Genomic DNA, 17,396 nt, shown 5'->3' with positions numbered 1-17,396 from the left:
CAGCATGTGTCTGGTCATTCTGATTGAGCAGAGGGTTGTAGGCTTGTTTCTGTAACTTGTTTACAGTTGTGAGAAAGTGATGCCAATGAATTTTCTGCACCTCTGTACAGCGGCCTTATCGTGCCAGAGATCAGAGGAAATGAGACGGTTCCTGAGGTTGAGACGACTTCAGGCTACGCACTACTCCACTTTTTCAGCGATGCTGCCTACAACCTAACGGGCTTTGAAATATTTTACTCGTACGTAACCCGGCGCTCCATTTGAACTTTCATTGTTTCTACTTTTAGAGTTGGATTCCTCAGCATGAACATTGAGGTTTGGTTTCAGGCCATCACCTTTGTTAAAGACATATTTCAGGTTTTCATTGATGTCTGATTTATTTTAAAACTGCAGTTGGCAGTTTTCCAGGTCCATTTATTTTCTTCTCGCTGCTGATTGATTTGTTCAGCAACAAAGAGGCTGGCACAAGTGCTTTTCTGCTGGACTATAAAACCTACAGCAAAAATCACTGTTAATTATTAGTGACCTGCTTTTCATTCATTACGAGTCTTTTTATCCGGTGCACCTTTTCTAAGCGCTAGATGATACTCATTAATCTTCCTCAGTCTCCAAGTAAAGGTCTGTGAGTGGCCTAAATAGTGTACGCGGTGTTGGCTAAACGAAAAACATCCTTCTGTCCAGGATCAACTCTTGTCCCAATAACTGCTCTGGCCACGGGAAGTGCACCCCTGGTAACTCGGCCGCCAGCAGAGTGTACTGTGAATGTGACAAGTACTGGAAAGGCGAGGCCTGTGACATCCCGTACTGCAGGAACAACTGTGGCAGCCCCGACCACGGCTACTGCGACCTCACCGGGGAGAAGCTGTGCGTCTGCAACGAAAGCTGGCAAGGTACCAGTGAGCTCGGATGTCTGCAAACGTCCAGATCCAAAAGAATGGCTTAAACCAATTGGAATTTCATTGTTCTGGCATTCCACGTTTTTTCTGCTTCACTGTCAACATATGTAGAATTTTCCTTGTCAGATTGTTTTGTTGAGACCACAACAAAAGATTTGACAAGTAAAAGAAAAACACAGACTGATGAATTGTAAGCAACATACCGTTGCAACCTCAGGTTGTAAAATGCCGTCGCTCCTCCCATGTCGGCTGTAGCATCGTGTCAGAAGACGTATTGAGGACCGTGTTAGCAGACCAGTGTGATCAGCTGTGTTGATTTGTGTCATAATGCTGATTGGTAACACTCCGTTAAGCCCTGTGACAGAGTGTTATTATGCGCCTCCAGCTGGAGGGGAAACGAATGCTTTCACGTGATGAAACTTGACAGACTCATTAGCAGAGGCATGCGTTTTTTTTCCCAGCACGACCTTCATTCACACACACAGTTTAGCATATTCACACCTCCCTGTCTGCCATGTTCGGTTAAGGAGTAGCCATGCTTTTTGTTTAGGTTTGAGAGCGGCATGTTTGCTCTTCAGAGTTTCTCTGAGTAGGAATGAAAGCATGTGTCCATCCCGGAAAGAGGTTTGGCATCTGATAACTGTATGAACATTGTTGTTTACTTTCACCACGAGCCTCGGGCTGAAATTCCTTTCTCATGTTTTCTTGTAGGCCCAGACTGCTCGCTAACTGTACCTTCAACCGAGTCCTTCTGGGTGCTACCGAGCGTCAAGCCCTTTGGCACGTCACTCGCCAGAGCTTCCCAGAAGGCCGTGGTGCAAGAAAAGGTCATGTGGGTGGTGGGTGGATACACCTTCAACTACAGCTCCTTCCAGATGATTCTCAAGTAGGTCATAGCACAGCGTGTGCCAAAGTCTACTACCACAAGCATGTGTGTTTCTCCAATGTCCAAATGGAGATCAACAAACCCCAAATGTATCCTCTTCATTGCCGTTTACGTTTTCATAGCCTGTGGAGATTTCCTTTTTTTTGCTCCATTAAAAGCCCCAGTTTCAGATTATGTCCTGACCATGCCCTTACTTTGAATGATAAACTAAGCAAAAACGGCTAAAAGAAGTGTGGAAAAGCTGGTGACTTCTCAGAATACTATCAGCCCCCCTAGTCCCTTGAGAAAACAATAAACTAGTGTTGAGGCTAATTGTTTCGCTTTGTCAGTGTGGGAGTTCAAGTTAAAATTTTGCTTTATAAATGGGTGGTGTATTCACTTAGCTAAATTAATATTTTAGTATTCTTGGATGACTCTTCAGATAAAATGCAGAACTGACTTCTGTGCTGCTGAGTCATATCCTGGCTCACAGTTAACTGAAATCGAGTGGACAGGCTCTCTCCATCTGCTCCAGCTCTGTGTTCATCATCAGGTGCTATGATTCCAGAGGAAAATTGATCTTGGCCTCCAAAAGGATTTTATAATAAACAACCAATGTGGGATGATATAACCAGTTGTCCTGTTTTATTGTGCGTGCCCACAAACATTTATTCCCCTGTGTTCATCAATGTGCAAAACCTCGAGCGAAACTAAAGTAGTTCCGGTGACTGGGAGACTAAAGTGTTATGAAGGAAACCGCGACCTTTTGTGATTAAATCAGCTGATAATTAGTTCAAAATACAATATGTGAAGGGACAAGCTACATGCATGTAGTTATAATGCATTAAAGTGTAATGTTTTGTTGCTTTGCAGCTACAACCTGGAGAGTGGCATCTGGAACACAGTTCCCATCAACAGTGGCCCTGTGCCAAGATACGGCCACACACTTGCTGCCTACCAGGTAAACACACACATATGGCTCAATCCCTCTGGGTGAAAATTAACTGGGGGGGATTATAATGAGGGATGAAATGGCAATTCAAGTTTGCGCGCACCAAAAGGAAGCCACACATGTCTCCTTCAAAGGGAAATTGCAAACACAAAGCTTAGAGACATGACTATATCTATGATTACTGTAAAAAAAATATTGTTAGTCTGCAATATTCCCTTTATTAATATAAGCAAGCGGTATGACCTGTGACTCTATACATTTAACAGTAAACAGATTAATAAATTTCAACTAAACAGGCTTGTGTGAAAAGCTGCATTTTATAACATGTTTTGACAAAAGTTTGCGTTCCATTCCACTTTTATTACAGCACGCATCAGCTTCTCTGCACGCTTGTTTGAACACTCAACTCTGCTCTTTTCAGGATGATATCTATATGTTTGGTGGGAAACTGGAGGCGGGCTGGGGTAATGTGACAGACGAGCTGTGGGTGTTCAACGTACCCAGTCGGACGTGGCAGCGGAGAAACCCCGTGGTTGGTCCACCGGCCCAGGCTCAGATGTATGCTGTGGAAGGTCACTCAGCCCACTGCGTTCCACTAGAGGAGGGCGAGGCCATTATGCTGGTTATCTTTGGCTACTCTCCCATCTACAGCTATGTCAGCAACATTCAGGAGTACAACCTGAGTGAGTTTGTTTCTCACTCTATCAACTCTCTACATTTTATATCCCTCCCATCGCTTGACATCATGTACATTGTAGGAAAATGTATCTGCTTGGGACTTCTATTTACTTTGATACAAAACAGGCAGCTTCAATTGACAGTAATAGGTTCCCTCCTAATAGGAGAATAACGCAACTATTTTTTTGCAGAATGTTTTGATCATACTGCGCTCAATTTCAAATCCACAGCAGTCAATCTGAATATTGGTTGAAAGGGAAATAATTCATATAATGCTTTGAATACATCTTTATTTTATTGAAAACCTTCCAGTAAAACTTTTGTGAATCCACAACATTCCAAATAATATTAGCCCAGCTGTTTCCAAATGATCGTTTTCTTCCTTCCACATTAAAAGCTTCCTGTATATGTGTCCTTGTCAGGGTCCAACACGTGGCTGGTGCCTGAGACGAAAGGCGCCGTTCCCCAGGGAGGTTACGGCCACAGCAGCACGTATGACAGTGCCAGTGGTAGTGTGTATGTTCACGGCGGCTATAAGGCACTGCCTGCCAACAAATACGGCCTTGTTGATGACCTTTACCGCTACGACGTTAACACCCGGACATGGTAAATCAACACATACTCATTATTCATTCTTGTCTGCGTACATGACACTGTTTGTTAAATAGTTTCTCGCTACGCTCGCCCTTGAAACACTTGTCATGCATGTGTTACAGGTTCATTCTGAGAGAAAGTGGCTTTCCGCGGTACTTGCACTCGGCTGTGCTCCTCAGCGGCACCCTGCTCGTCTTTGGCGGCAACACGCACAACGACACATCCCTCAGCAACGGCGCCAAGTGTTTCTCTGCTGACTTCCTTGCCTACGACATTGGTAGGACTCTTGTATTATTCTGGACATCATGCCACTGTTTGAATGGTGACCTCTCCAGTGGGGTCAATAGCTGGAATAATGATTGTTAAAAATCTTCTCGATGCCATTAGCACAATTACTAACCGGCTTCTCTCTTACATATCCCGCCTCGTGTTTTCCTCAGCTTGTGATGAGTGGAGGGTCCTGCCGAAACCTGACCTGCACAGGGATGTCAACCGCTTTGGTCACTCTGCTGTGGTCAGCAATGGGTGAGTCTCTCGAATGGAATCTGCAAAACCCCTGGACAGAAGCTTTATATATATAAAGGTTTCAGGACACTTATCTTGTGGGTACTTGAGTTCCCAAGATCACATTATTATTATTATTATTATTATTATTATTATTATTATTATTTTGTTGCGCTTTTGCACCTCTCAGAATTTATAAAAATAGTGATCGATTTTTTTTCTTTTTTTTTTCTTGTTCCTCCTTGTTCATACTCTGTTGTCACGTTTTCTTTCAGGTCCATGTACTTATTTGGGGGCTTCTCCGGCATGCTGCTCAACGATGTGCTTGTTTACCGACCCCCCAGCTGCCAGGCCTTCTTGGCAGAGGAGGGCTGTGTCAACGCGGGGCCAGGGGTCCGCTGCATCTGGAGCAGAGGCCTCTGTCTCCCCTGGGAATCCAGCATGGTGAATGGGAGCCTCATTCCTGCCCCATTCTGCCCTCCTAAAGCTGGTGAGAGAGACAGACGCCCAATGTTTTGTTGCATATTATATATTTATTTGTTCCATACTTCTCTTCCAGAGTGACAACACAGTAATTTAGGCTCTCAGCTATTTTAAAAGACAAAACCTTTTTTTTGTATATGGTCAACTAGTTACATGCAAGCTGTGTGAGAAACGGTTTACTTTCTTATTACTGAGGAACAATTTCCAGCTATTTAAAATTAAATCTCTTTTTCAGTCACAGTGGACGAGCGTTGCTACCGGTTCTCCGACTGCGCCAGCTGCACAGCCAACACCAACGGGTGCCAGTGGTGTGATGACAAGAAGTGCATCTCTGCCTCCAGCAACTGCACCTCAGTGAGTGGTCCAACAGGGGGCGTCAGAGCACTTCTGGGCTTCTGACACACTAGCGCTGAAACTACAGTTCAACAGCGCTTCTGTTAACCATCCTGTCTTTTCTATTCTCTCCTCTCTCTTTCTGCAGAACGTGAGGAACTTCATCGAGTGTCCGGTGCGGAACGAGCAGGTGTGCAGCAAGCTCGCCAACTGCAAGAGCTGCTCGCTGAATCTCAACTGTCAGTGGGACCAGAATCAGTCAGAGTGCCACGCTTTGCCAGGTAAGCTGGACGTCGGACCCCCAAGCACATTTCTATACGCAGGAACATACGCCACCTTGTTGAAGGCTTTGGATTCAGTTTATAGCACGAGAAGAGGGTCACGTTTACTGTGTCTGTTTTTATGGTTACAATTTGCACATGATCTCCAAGGTACAATCTGATGTAAGAGTTAACGCTTCAAACAGAAAGCACTTATGTTGTGAGATGATGTTGTATTCACTGTAATGAATGCCTCCACCGACATTCAGATCAGAAGGGAATATTTAAACAGTTATTCATTAAGTTTAGGATTTCCACATTGTAAACAGCATTTAGTATTTGCAGAGATGTACTTTCAAGATGTCACTCTGATGTTGTTTATCAGTTCTGGCAGATTATTAAATGTACCTCTCCTCTGTTACTCCCCCTCCTGAATGTTGAATCCGAAGAATTGTTGCAGTCACTTTATCCATAATTTGCAGTTTGTGAAGCCTTGTCGCCTAAAGGCTTGGTGTGTGTGTGTGTGTGTGTGTGTGTGTGTGTGTGTGTGTGTGTGTGTGTGTGTGTGTGTGTGTGAGAGAAATGAGAACCACCATATTTTTTTGTGAGAAGCATTAATTAACTGGCAATTTGGCTTCCAAAAATCACTCTATCTCTCTTAGGCCAGTAAGTTAAGTGCAGATTACACCCCTAAGGTTTGGAAGAAGAACTTTCTGCGTACAAGACTATGCTCTCTACTTGCTTTCTTTGTCTTATATTATGAGCCCCCCCCCCCCGTTGAGCGGTATTAAGCTCATGATTTAATTGGTATCAGCGAATACCCAAAGCTCAGGTCTCGATATTGGGACTGATTAAGTCGGGTCAGTGCATCCCCCAAAAAAGCAACAAAAACCCACAGTACATAACCTGCTTCGCACCAAATGGCAGACGGATAAAGTAAAATACTTGCTAGTCGACAGCGTGGAGCATTTAAAGGCTAAATAATTAGATATTTGCTGCAGGAGTTGGTAACTATTGGATGTGTAAACAGCAACTTTCCACTAACAAGTTCACTGAATCAACTTAAAAGGTCATGACAATATGTGAAAAACTTGTTTTCCCCCCTAAAAAGTAATTGCAGGTATACACATTTAAGGGAATGAAGGGGAGAGAAGGCCTATGTCGTTACTAACATAATCACATGTCTTACCAATGGCTTATACACCATACTCTTTCTCTTTTTTTCTCCAGCCCAGCAGTGCAGTGAGGGATGGAGCCAGGTGGGAGAAGCCTGCCTGAGGATCAACTCCAGCCGCGAGAGTTATGACAACGCCCAACACTACTGCAAAAACCTCAATGGAAACATCGCTTCACTCACCACCTCCAAGCAGGTGGACTTTGTGCTCGAGGAACTGGAGAAGCTCCAGCAACAAGACAAGGTAAATATACATTTACTGTAAATACTGTATCAAGCAAAGTCCAATATTAGTTCAGGTCTCATCAGAAGCCGGCTTATTGGGTATGCGCTTACAATCTGGGTTTTAGCTGACAACAAGGAGTGATTTTCTGTTCGTCGAGCCTGTCAGCTACTCTGAGTTATGCATTCTGTGATGATTGTCTCCTGATCAGTTTTGTACATGCGCCCGCTCTGTTTTCCGTCTGATTGCAGCTCTGCGTTTAGCTGATGTAATTTGTGTCTTTCAACCATTTTTCTTCAAATTATTTCCACTTTGCCGCACACTATATGGTTTGTTTTTGACTATGACGCAATTACAACTAGACAACAATGCTATGCAGAAATCTCTGAGATACAGCACCTGATGAAGAAGACTATGCTAATCAGCACCCCACTTAGTTTTATTTTGCCTTGTTTGAAATATTGTATTATTATAGTCACAGTTTCTTCCGTCTGCTTTTATATAACAAACCAAAATTCTTCTGACCCATTCTGTGATATGCTGCAACTTGAGATGTCCAGTCGGCTTCGCAACACAGTTGAGAACGGCGCGTAAATCATAGCTTATAAATTATGATTTGTTCGTTGAAACAAAAAATACATTGTCCCAACAACATCATAATTGAAGCCTCCTCATCTTTAACGGAAAAGATGAAATGCTCTTTTGGGCAAACACTCACCTTCTCATCTCGCCACAGCTACACACCGACCATGCGCTGAAAGATAATTGTGGACTCCACTGATGATTTTAGTTTAGCTGCTCTATTCATGAGGACATCATTTGTTGTCAGTCTGCTGGGTTGAAATGTGCCTGTTTGTTCCAAACAGCACATTGGCGTGCCACTTCCCATCATTTTCCCATTACATTAAAAGTTGAATACTGAAGGCAAATAAGTAATCATATCTGTGAAATTATTTTGTGTGAAATTTTCTTTTAATGTCATTCTTGGTTCCTTGGTTCCTAAATGGCATGCTGGAGCAGAAAGGGAGGCAGAGTTGTGACGTCGTATCTTACTTTTGTATCGTACATTTCATTGTGCCGTGCCTCCACAGCGGCTGTCTCCCTGGGTGGGCCTGAGAAAAATCAACGTGTCGTACTGGGGTTGGGAGGACATGTCTCCCTTCACCAACAGCAGCCTGCGCTGGCTACCCGGCGAGCCCAGTGACTCTGGTTTTTGTGCCTACCTGGAGGAGCCTCAGGTGTCAGGCCTGAGGGCCAATCCATGCACTGCCACTGCCCACGGCCTCATCTGTGAAAAAGCTACCGGTGAGAGTCGCTCGCAAGTACATACAACATTAATATGTTATTTGTTTGTAACATTACATAGGAATTACAGTCTGTGATATGAAAAAAAAGACTCATTATCCTTTTCTTTATTTCTGTCTTGCCGTTTCCTGTCCAGGAAACCCCAATCAGAGTACCCGTCCGCCCTGTAAGAAGCCTTGCTCGCTGCACACCAATTGTGCCAACTGCACCAGCCAGGCCATGGAGTGTATGTGGTGCGGCAGTACGCAGCGCTGCGTCGACTCGACCGCATACGTCATCTCGTTTCCCTATGGCCAGTGTCTGGAGTGGCAGACTGGAGATTGTGTCGGTAAGTGTCTTTTACTAATCTTAACCCAGATGAGACTTCTTTGGCGTCTCTGCTCTGGCATTAAGGTGGTCGGCAACAAGCTTTCTGTAAGCGGTCAATATTCATCACTGCCAGAAAAGAGGTTAAGGGGGAAATCAGCTTCAAGTGGAAGGTGTTTGTGTCAGAGGGAAAATGGTACTAGTTTCCTGTGATTGGCTTTGGTAGTGTTTTTTTCTTCTTCTCTCTTTGTAATGGCCAATTACTCGTGTGTGTGGATGTGTGTGTGTGTGTGTGTGTGTGTGTGTGTGTGTGTGTGTTCGCCCGAACTGTTAGATTTCCCTGTTAACCATGCTGCAGAGGGACTGTTAGCCGGCCGTAAGTGGTTTAAAGACAGTAACGAATCAAGGAACAGTTTCCCAGAAGCCTAAAAATAACTACACTCAGAGAAACCTGATAGGGAGGGCTGCACACACAGTAACGTTATTGTAGTTTTAGGATTCAATAATAGATGAACCCGAGGCAACTTTAATAACTTTTATATTAGTTGCGGTGGAATTCAGTAATCCTGTGCTGCAAAATGCTAATCGGCCAAAGTCCTCAGTATCAGAATTAAAGTGCTCTCTTTTCAGGTAGTACCATAATTATAATGGTTTTAACGCTCTAAAGATTACTGTATGTACATGCCCATGTCATCTTTTTGTGTGTTTTGTGTCTATGACACCTATATGAGACGTTTTCTAGAGTTCATACTAGAATGTGATCACTTATTTTATCCCCTACATTTTTCATAAAACGCAGATTACAAGGTGCTTTACTCAATCGCAGCAACAAAAGAAAAGAAACGGGATTACCTCTCCGGGCTGGACAGATAGTGTAATAGGTTTAGATTCAATCATGAAGCAATGTCTAGGGACAAGAAAACACATCTCCTTCTTATTTGTTTTCATGTCCAAAAGTAAATTAAACGAGTATCGGACACATACAGAGGTAAAACCGTTAGCAGTATTTTCACTACACATTGGTAGGTTGATCAGAGAGCTCCCTCACCTGAAGGTCAGTGCAGTCGTTCAGGGCTGCGTGATGTATGAATTATCCCCAAAGCTGTGTCAGACCGTGAAAACAACATCTTGGGTCAGTTTAGCGAGTAACAAATTTAGGGAGCTGAAGGGTGCAGTCTCAAATGAATTTGTGTCAGCTGCTGTTGAGTAACCCAGAGACGTTTCTGTGCACTGTGGATATTTGTCTTAAGGAATTTGTCCCTTTTTGGCATGAAGGACAGAGAAGGTTATCCTATAAATTCTCTCCGTATTTTCTCCTTTTTCTTTTTGCTCCGGTCGACTTTGCCCCTTCACATTCACTCCAAAAGTTTAAATCGCCACTTGAGTCTTGAATTACCTCGCTTTCTATATTTCTTTCCTCTCCGTGTATAGAGAGGCTTTTTTTATGCCACTACATGTACTTCAAGCCACAGACCTTGGTTAAATGGCCTGTTTTGGCTTTGAAAAGACAGACTTTGATAGGATATAGTCTAATTTTGCAGATCTGACATTGCACTGCAGTTACTAATAGTTGCTATCGTGAAGGGCTCTTTATGTCTGACCTCCAACTGTAGTTCTAGTGATTTCTACCTGTCAATACGGAAGTAGTGATATCTCCTTGGCTTCTTCTAAGCCATATCTTACAGATCAAACACATCAACATCACATCTCTGCTGTGAACACACGGTCTATCCGTTTCATCAACAAAAAGCAAATCCCCCAAAGCTGCATTTACTCCAGACAGAATTTAAACATGCAAGGTCGAGTTGACTTTCTCTCTTTCCTCATAGCATCTTCCTTGGCGCTTCATTGGATCTTTTGATAATGGGACTGGCCTGTGTGCTCCCTACGACAACTCCTCTGTTGCTCCTGCATCTATGCTGTATGTGACTAGACTCAAAACAATTAGTTGATTAAAATGAATTGGCAATTCAGATAATTGCTTCAATATTTCAGTCATCTTTCAAGCCAAAATGGCAAACTTTTGCTAGCTCCAGTTTTATACCGAGAGTGCTATTGAAAATCGATTCGATACTGACCCAATTAACTGGATACTGCAGTGACATAATCCGATCTGGTATGAAATAACATTATTTCAGAACATTTAAATCTATGTATTTATTTCTTATGTTGTTAGTAAAGTTAGGAATCCCATGGTCACGCCTGATGTTGCCTTACACATAAGAGAATGATCCCATTTAAACATCCCGATTTAAACACTGGTGTCAGATTGGTGCTCGGTACCAGCCAATACCCAATAAGTTTTGGACTCTTGGTGGGATGATGTCATGAGGTCAACCCTTTCTTATTAGTTGATTGTTTTTTTTTATGATGATTTTATTAGGAAAAAAGAGCCATGAGTAAGTACTGGCAAATAATAATTATGTATCTCTGCCATCGCAATATTCACTAGTATGCTTTGATCTTTAAAACTAGACTCATCATATTTTTAGCCGACTGCGTCATCTGTGCAGAAATATTAATACCAGAGAAACATTTACCAGTAGAATTCATGGAATTTGAATGGAGTATGTAGAAGTCAAGTCAGGATACTTGTTGATTTAAAGCAACATTCGTCATTTGTTAATTTCTGGGTGCATTCAAAAGACACGTCAAGACATTTATATTGAAGTGGCGAGGTTGTCACTTTGATCAATAATCTTTGTGGGCTCTGAAATCCAGCGAGAACACTTTGCAAGCAGTTTAAATTAAATGTAACCACAGGAGACGTCGGACAAGCAGAGTGGATGGAAAATAAACTGATCTCATAAAGTCTGAGCCTCCAGAGTTTTACACATTTTGTTTATTTTTTAAGATATTTTGATGTCATTTGTGATTGACTGCTAAAGTTCCACATTTTACATTGCACTTGAAGGCTTCCAGAAATACATTCAGACCTGAGACGTTGCTGTTGAGAGACTTTGCTCGGAGAAGACAAGTTATATTTGCTCGGCTGGTGAAAACTGTTCTCACTGGATGAATTGACACATGCTCTGCTGTACCGTCACAATCACCATCCAATTTATGTAACGGCTCCAGGCATCAGATTTAGTCGTTCACGCTCAAACATATTGATTTATTTGTCTCAATCCGTGTGAAAAATGTGGATTTTGTTTTTCAACATGGTTTTGTGTCTAGAAGACAAAAGTCTTCATCCGACTGCTTCTTTTCTTAGACTGGTACGTTAGTAAGGAATATGCCACTTGCGTCCTCTCATCAAAACAAAGTTAAATGGCTTTCAGTACTTTGTACTGATTGTTCTCCCGTCGTCATGGTTTCACAGCCATTAGCGGAATAGCGGGAGATTTCTTTGACATAAACTGAGGTAAAAGCACTCAGTATTTGTCTCTTTTGTCTCAAGTGTCTATCTAGCAGACGAGAAGCGGCGATGAAACATTTCAAGCAATTTAGTGGCCTGAAAGTTCATCCCCCGAACTGACAAAACGGCAATGGTCCTTTGGGTTCAAAACGAGGTGCCACTTCACACGTCACATTTAAGCCTTTCATTGAACTTTGCTCAAGTCACACACTTTTCACTGTCTCTTTTCTGGATCTTTCCTGGCTCTCAATCAACTGTTAAATGCTCGACACTTAATTCTTCTCCTCTTGTGTGCTCTTAAATCTGAGGTCCTGGCAGCTCATCAGATAAACAGCTTGTGTTTCCAGTGCAAAGCACATTATGCTCCTTAATCTGCAGGCCCTATTGAACGCTAAGAAATGACTGAGGTTATCTGTTAAAAAGGCTCCCAGAAAATACAACCCTGAAAGCAACCTCCTTCAGGATCTTGTTTACGACCACATTGGGCTTTGTTGTTACAATTAGCAGCCTGCTGTTTGTTTCAAGGTGACAACACACAAGGATACTGTATAGACAAATGTGGCTAACAAACAAACTTTTGGTTCAGAGCAGAGGAGTGCAACGTTCTGCTATGATCCTGGTAAGAAATACAATACAAGAGTCTCACCCTTCGTCTCTCCTTTTAGCCCAGAACTGTTCAGGCCTGCGGACGTGTTCCCAATGCTTGGAGCAGCCGGAGTGCGGCTGGTGTGGAGACCCCAGCAGCACAGGGAAAGGCCTCTGCACAGAGGGGTCTTACCGAGGGCCAATGAAGAGAGTGGGGAAGCAGGGCCAGCAGATACAGACCGGGGACATGATCCTGGAGCCGGGCATCTGCCCCAAAGACAAGGGCTACGAGTGGGCCTTCATTCACTGCCCTGGTAAGGGATCCACTTCCTGTTCGTCTTTCTACAATTACAGATCATTTGTCATCAGTGGATCTTCTTGAGAGGTTGTTGTTGCCTATTGACTGGCACGTCTTAAGTTTAAAAAGATGTTCTTATCAAGGATTCATGTTACGGCTTCCCTATGCAACTAATCCCTCCCTGCTGACTCCCTGCAACCTTATGCTGGTGGGCCATTCAATTCCCAGTCCATACAACCACGTCATGTAAGACGATGACAGCTGGTTGTGATATGAGAATGTGAGGCGAGCTCAGTTGAATCAGTAATGTGTAAACGCCTTGATAAATCTGAGTGACGTGTAAAGGTGATATTTTGCCTTATTGGTTTAAGCCTTTAGCCGCACACCTTAATGTGTCTTTGATTAAAAAATGTCACTCAATGGTGGAATTAATTGTAGCAATCCATATTGACTGAAAATCAATACAAACAAGGTTAACATATGTCTTACTTAAAATAATTTCTTATATTCTATTTATATAGATAGCCTTTTCCAATAGCTGTTGAATCTGTATTTTAAATGGGACACAGAAATGTAGGTTCATTAAAAGTTGCAGCCATTAAAATTATTTTAATAGGCAAGTCTGATTAAATAGTAATTAGTATGACATGGCAGGCACCAGCTACTAACGGCTCTGATTGTGCCGTTGCTTTTCCAGGAAGCAATAACAACAACAACCCTAGGTGTACATTTTGTTGGCCTGGTGTCAAATCGTGGCTGTTCAGTATCCACAGGGAGCATGATCAACACGGTGGTGTCACTTGGACACAAACTATTCAAAACAAGCTTGCAGAAGGATGGAGACGCTTGTTACCGCAAGCATGTTGGCAGAAATTCCCCCCTGCCACCCCGATCATTAAAATATACAATCCAAATTTATGTCGGTCTCGCCTTGTGTTGGCTTGTCAGTATAACCAAAAATAACATAAACATTTCTTTTTCACTCGTTTAATCCATTACCGCTCTCCGTTTCATTCTCAGCGTGCCAGTGTAACGGCCACAGCACGTGCGTGAACGGCAGCGTGTGCGAACAGTGCCGTAACCTCACCACCGGTCCTCACTGCCAGACCTGCATGCCCGGTTACCATGGAGACCCCACCAATGGAGGCAAATGCCAGGGTGAGTGCCGCATCGCCTCAAATGATGTACTCTGCTTCACCAAAATGATATCAAGTAAATCCATTGAGTCTTCATGTGTGCAGTCAATTGATGTTGTTTAACTCTTAACCTCCTTTAACTTTTCCTAATCATCTGTATGCATTTAATTTCACAAATTACGTTCTCTATGCTCTTTTATTTGGACCAGAGCTGCTGTGTGTGTGTGTGTGTGTGTGTGTGTGTGTGTGTGAAAATGAACCTCCGAGAGGAATATTTTTTACTTCTTGAATTCTAATTAGTACATTGTGTGATAAACATACAGTAATGCAGCATCTTAACCAACAGAGGGCACTGTTGTGTATTGAGAAGAATGTGGTTACAATTTGTCTGCCCTGTTTGATTAATGAGAATATTTCTCCATATGTTGGTTTCAAAAGGTGTTAACAGAAAAACAACTAAAGGTAAAATAGACATCTGGTCTCTGTTGGTTTATTTGTTGCTGTGTTAACTCGGTCTAAAATAGCAGTCTCACTAAAGATTAACTGTGCTTTCCTGACATTAAAGCAGATGTGATGCACTGTGGGAAGTGGAGGTGAAGCTCAAGGTCAAATACTGACTTATTGTGTTTCTGTGCTTTTTCACACCCTGAAGCCCTGTTTTGTTCAACATAGAAATGCGTCATGCATCGTAATTGTGGATGCAGGGAGAATACACACAGACACACACATACAGGACTGTGGAGCTTTGTGAAATATTGACAAAATAAAGGCATGACACAAATTCCAACACATATCCACAATGATTTAATTGTCAGGGTGTGGTACTCAGGTTTTTCTCTTCGAATATAAAACTGTTTTGATTGAGATTTGAATTGCACATAATGCAGATTTATTATCCGTGTCTCCTGCTCGGCGCAGAATAAATTTACTGGAGTGACTGCAAACCATAATTTATACGGCATTCATGTTTTCAGAGCAAAAGCACATAATGCGTGCCGAATTTAATGTGGGGAATGGGTGTAAACATTAAGCTGTTAGCAAAGGAACGGGCATTTAACTAAATATAAAATGACTGTGCATTCGATAACGGTCACAGGGTATTGGTAAATAAATATAGATTGACTGGTAGTAGAGCGTCCTTGTCAAGAGGAGATTTACCCACACTGGTCCCTCTTGAGACATGAATAGCATTCCTGAGAAATTACATGGAGGCTATTGTTTGAACTGCCAGACTGTGAAACACACACACATGCGCACACACACACGCACGCACACACACACATCTGGGAGCTTGATAGTCTCAGATACCATCTGTTGATGCATCGGCTATATCTGTAACCTGTAAAGTGAAACTACACGTGAGCATCTGGGAAGGGAATATTGTTCTTATTCTTTCAGAGCCTGAGGACAAAATGACTCAAAGTCATTATGTGTCATTACTGCCTGCAAATAGACCGGGAATCCATTGCATACACAATGTTTGTTTTATGCACAGTGGGCACATAGCAAACCCTCCTATCCAGTGTGACTTGCACACAGTAAATACAACTAACTCACTGTTTTGCCAGCTGTCAATAACAAGAAGTGCAGGATAAAGTGCTGCGACGCTCCTTTAAAAGCAGTCCTGTCACCTGAAATACTCACATCTACCATCTTTGGAACACAAAGATGATTCAACACTGTGTCCACTGACCCTGCTGTAATACACCTTCTCATATTTTTAAAGCTCTGTCGACTGAATAGGAACAGGTCCTTTTTTTTTGTCCTTCAAGTGCCAACCTGAAAGGCAGCCACAGTAGAAGCCGTTAAGGAGTCAATTCACACATCTATTGCCACACAGTTTGTATTCCACACGCACCCCCGATGCCTCGCAGGTATCGTAGTGTCCTATCTCGGGGGTGCATATTTCTCCATCGTGTCTGAGATTTTCAGCCAATCTTTTGGGAAATACACTTGTTTACCATTTCTTCCCAGATCGATATCAGTTTCCCCTCTGCGTGTTCAGTACAGCAGGAGAGATGTCGGTAGCCTAGCTTGGCACAAACACGGCAAGCAATGGGGAAACTAGCCTAGTGCGTAAAAGTCGGGGTAAACAACTGTTGTTGTGGAAATTGTCGGCTTTAATGTGCCCTCAGGAGATCTGGAACGCAAAGCTTTAAACCGATGTCGGAAATCACTAACCTGGCGCGAGCACATACAAACCTCACTTATCATTTGCTTTGATTTTGTTTGATGCTAATCAACAATGCCTCTGTTCTCTCTCTCTCTCTCCTCTCTTTCGGTCTGTGTTTTGCCGCCCCTTTCAGCCTGTAAGTGTAATGGTCATGCAAGTGTGTGCCAGGTGTTAACTGGCAAGTGCTTCTGCACCACCAAGGGGATCAAAGGGGACCAGTGCCAGCTGTGAGTACCACACACAAACACGCACACAAATCACATGTGACTTGCAGCGTTGTAGTTTGCTAGATGGTTGCATTCTCGAAAATGTCATAGTATAGCTTTTTATGAGCAGCACATTAGGTCACGGCCATTTCACCCTGTTTCCAAAAGTTCCGACCTGCAACAGAGAGGTGAAATGAGAGATAGTGTTAATGTTCCAAAGGAAATTCACTGACTTGAGGTAATGTCAATCAAAAGTGCGTCTCTGGGCGGCCTGTCATCCGGCTAGTAATCACTTAGGATGAAGCCATGATGAAATGCTTGGGGCTATTTTAAGGGAAACCCGTTTTGACAAGTGAGGCAGATACATATGGGAGGGTATTGTGTGCTGTTGGTGATATTTTGCCGAAAAGAAACATGTGAATTGGTTCTGCGATTTCAAAATATTTATAAACGGCTTTTGTTATTATACAGAGTTAGAAACGCTCCCTGGAAATTTCAAAGAGGATATATATATATATATATATATATATATATATATATATATATATATATATATATATATATATATATATATATATATATATATATATATATATATACATATACATACAGATTCATGGAGTCGGCGGCCCCTTTGTTTGGGATTTAATATAATTGAACACAATTATTGATAACATGCCATTGACACCAATTATAATACATCATAATGGAAGGAGATTTGCCCACACTGGCCCCACAGTTTTTTCGGTTTTCTTTTTCAAAACAAATCCTCAATATTGGACTAAGTATATACACATCGAATGGAAATTTGATTTTGAATAGAGCTGAATCTATCGCGTTCAAGCTCAACATCGCGGTGTAATCAAACACAATTTTTAAATCGCAAAAGCTGCGATTATACTAAATAAATGCAGACCCCAGTCTGGAAGTTGCAGGAGGAATGGATTATAACTTGTTTATGGGGCTTTCAGTTATCTAAATATTTCCATGGTGGTAGCGCTATGTGCACTTTAATAATACAAATATTACATTTTATTTGTATAGTGCTTTAAAAGGTACTCAAAGGC

General features: G+C 42.4%; 1 protein-coding gene across 1 annotated transcript in view; it reads left to right on the top strand.

Annotated features, from left to right (window-relative positions):
• Positions 1-17,396, top strand: part of atrnl1b (attractin-like 1b) — a gene marked incomplete at both ends in the record, with an annotated part of 55,813 nt that overhangs the window by 3,637 nt on the left and 34,780 nt on the right. The window contains 17 exons of the mRNA XM_079214366.1: positions 111-239; positions 682-890; positions 1,608-1,782; positions 2,635-2,722; positions 3,135-3,396; positions 3,814-3,997; positions 4,108-4,262; positions 4,426-4,510; positions 4,765-4,979; positions 5,208-5,326; positions 5,454-5,586; positions 6,796-6,983; positions 8,054-8,267; positions 8,404-8,595; positions 12,597-12,830; positions 13,835-13,972; positions 16,257-16,350. Of these exons, the coding sequence (XP_079070492.1) occupies positions 111-239; positions 682-890; positions 1,608-1,782; positions 2,635-2,722; positions 3,135-3,396; positions 3,814-3,997; positions 4,108-4,262; positions 4,426-4,510; positions 4,765-4,979; positions 5,208-5,326; positions 5,454-5,586; positions 6,796-6,983; positions 8,054-8,267; positions 8,404-8,595; positions 12,597-12,830; positions 13,835-13,972; positions 16,257-16,350 (2,814 nt within the window). The remainder of the gene's footprint in view (positions 1-110; positions 240-681; positions 891-1,607; positions 1,783-2,634; positions 2,723-3,134; positions 3,397-3,813; positions 3,998-4,107; positions 4,263-4,425; positions 4,511-4,764; positions 4,980-5,207; positions 5,327-5,453; positions 5,587-6,795; positions 6,984-8,053; positions 8,268-8,403; positions 8,596-12,596; positions 12,831-13,834; positions 13,973-16,256; positions 16,351-17,396) is intronic.

This window comes from Taurulus bubalis (assembly GCF_910589615.1).
Source record: "Taurulus bubalis genome assembly, chromosome: 2".
Taxonomy (NCBI): Eukaryota; Metazoa; Chordata; class Actinopteri; order Perciformes; family Cottidae; genus Taurulus; species Taurulus bubalis.
Note: the sequence above shows the minus strand (reverse complement) of the source record. Positions and strands in the feature narration are given on the sequence as shown.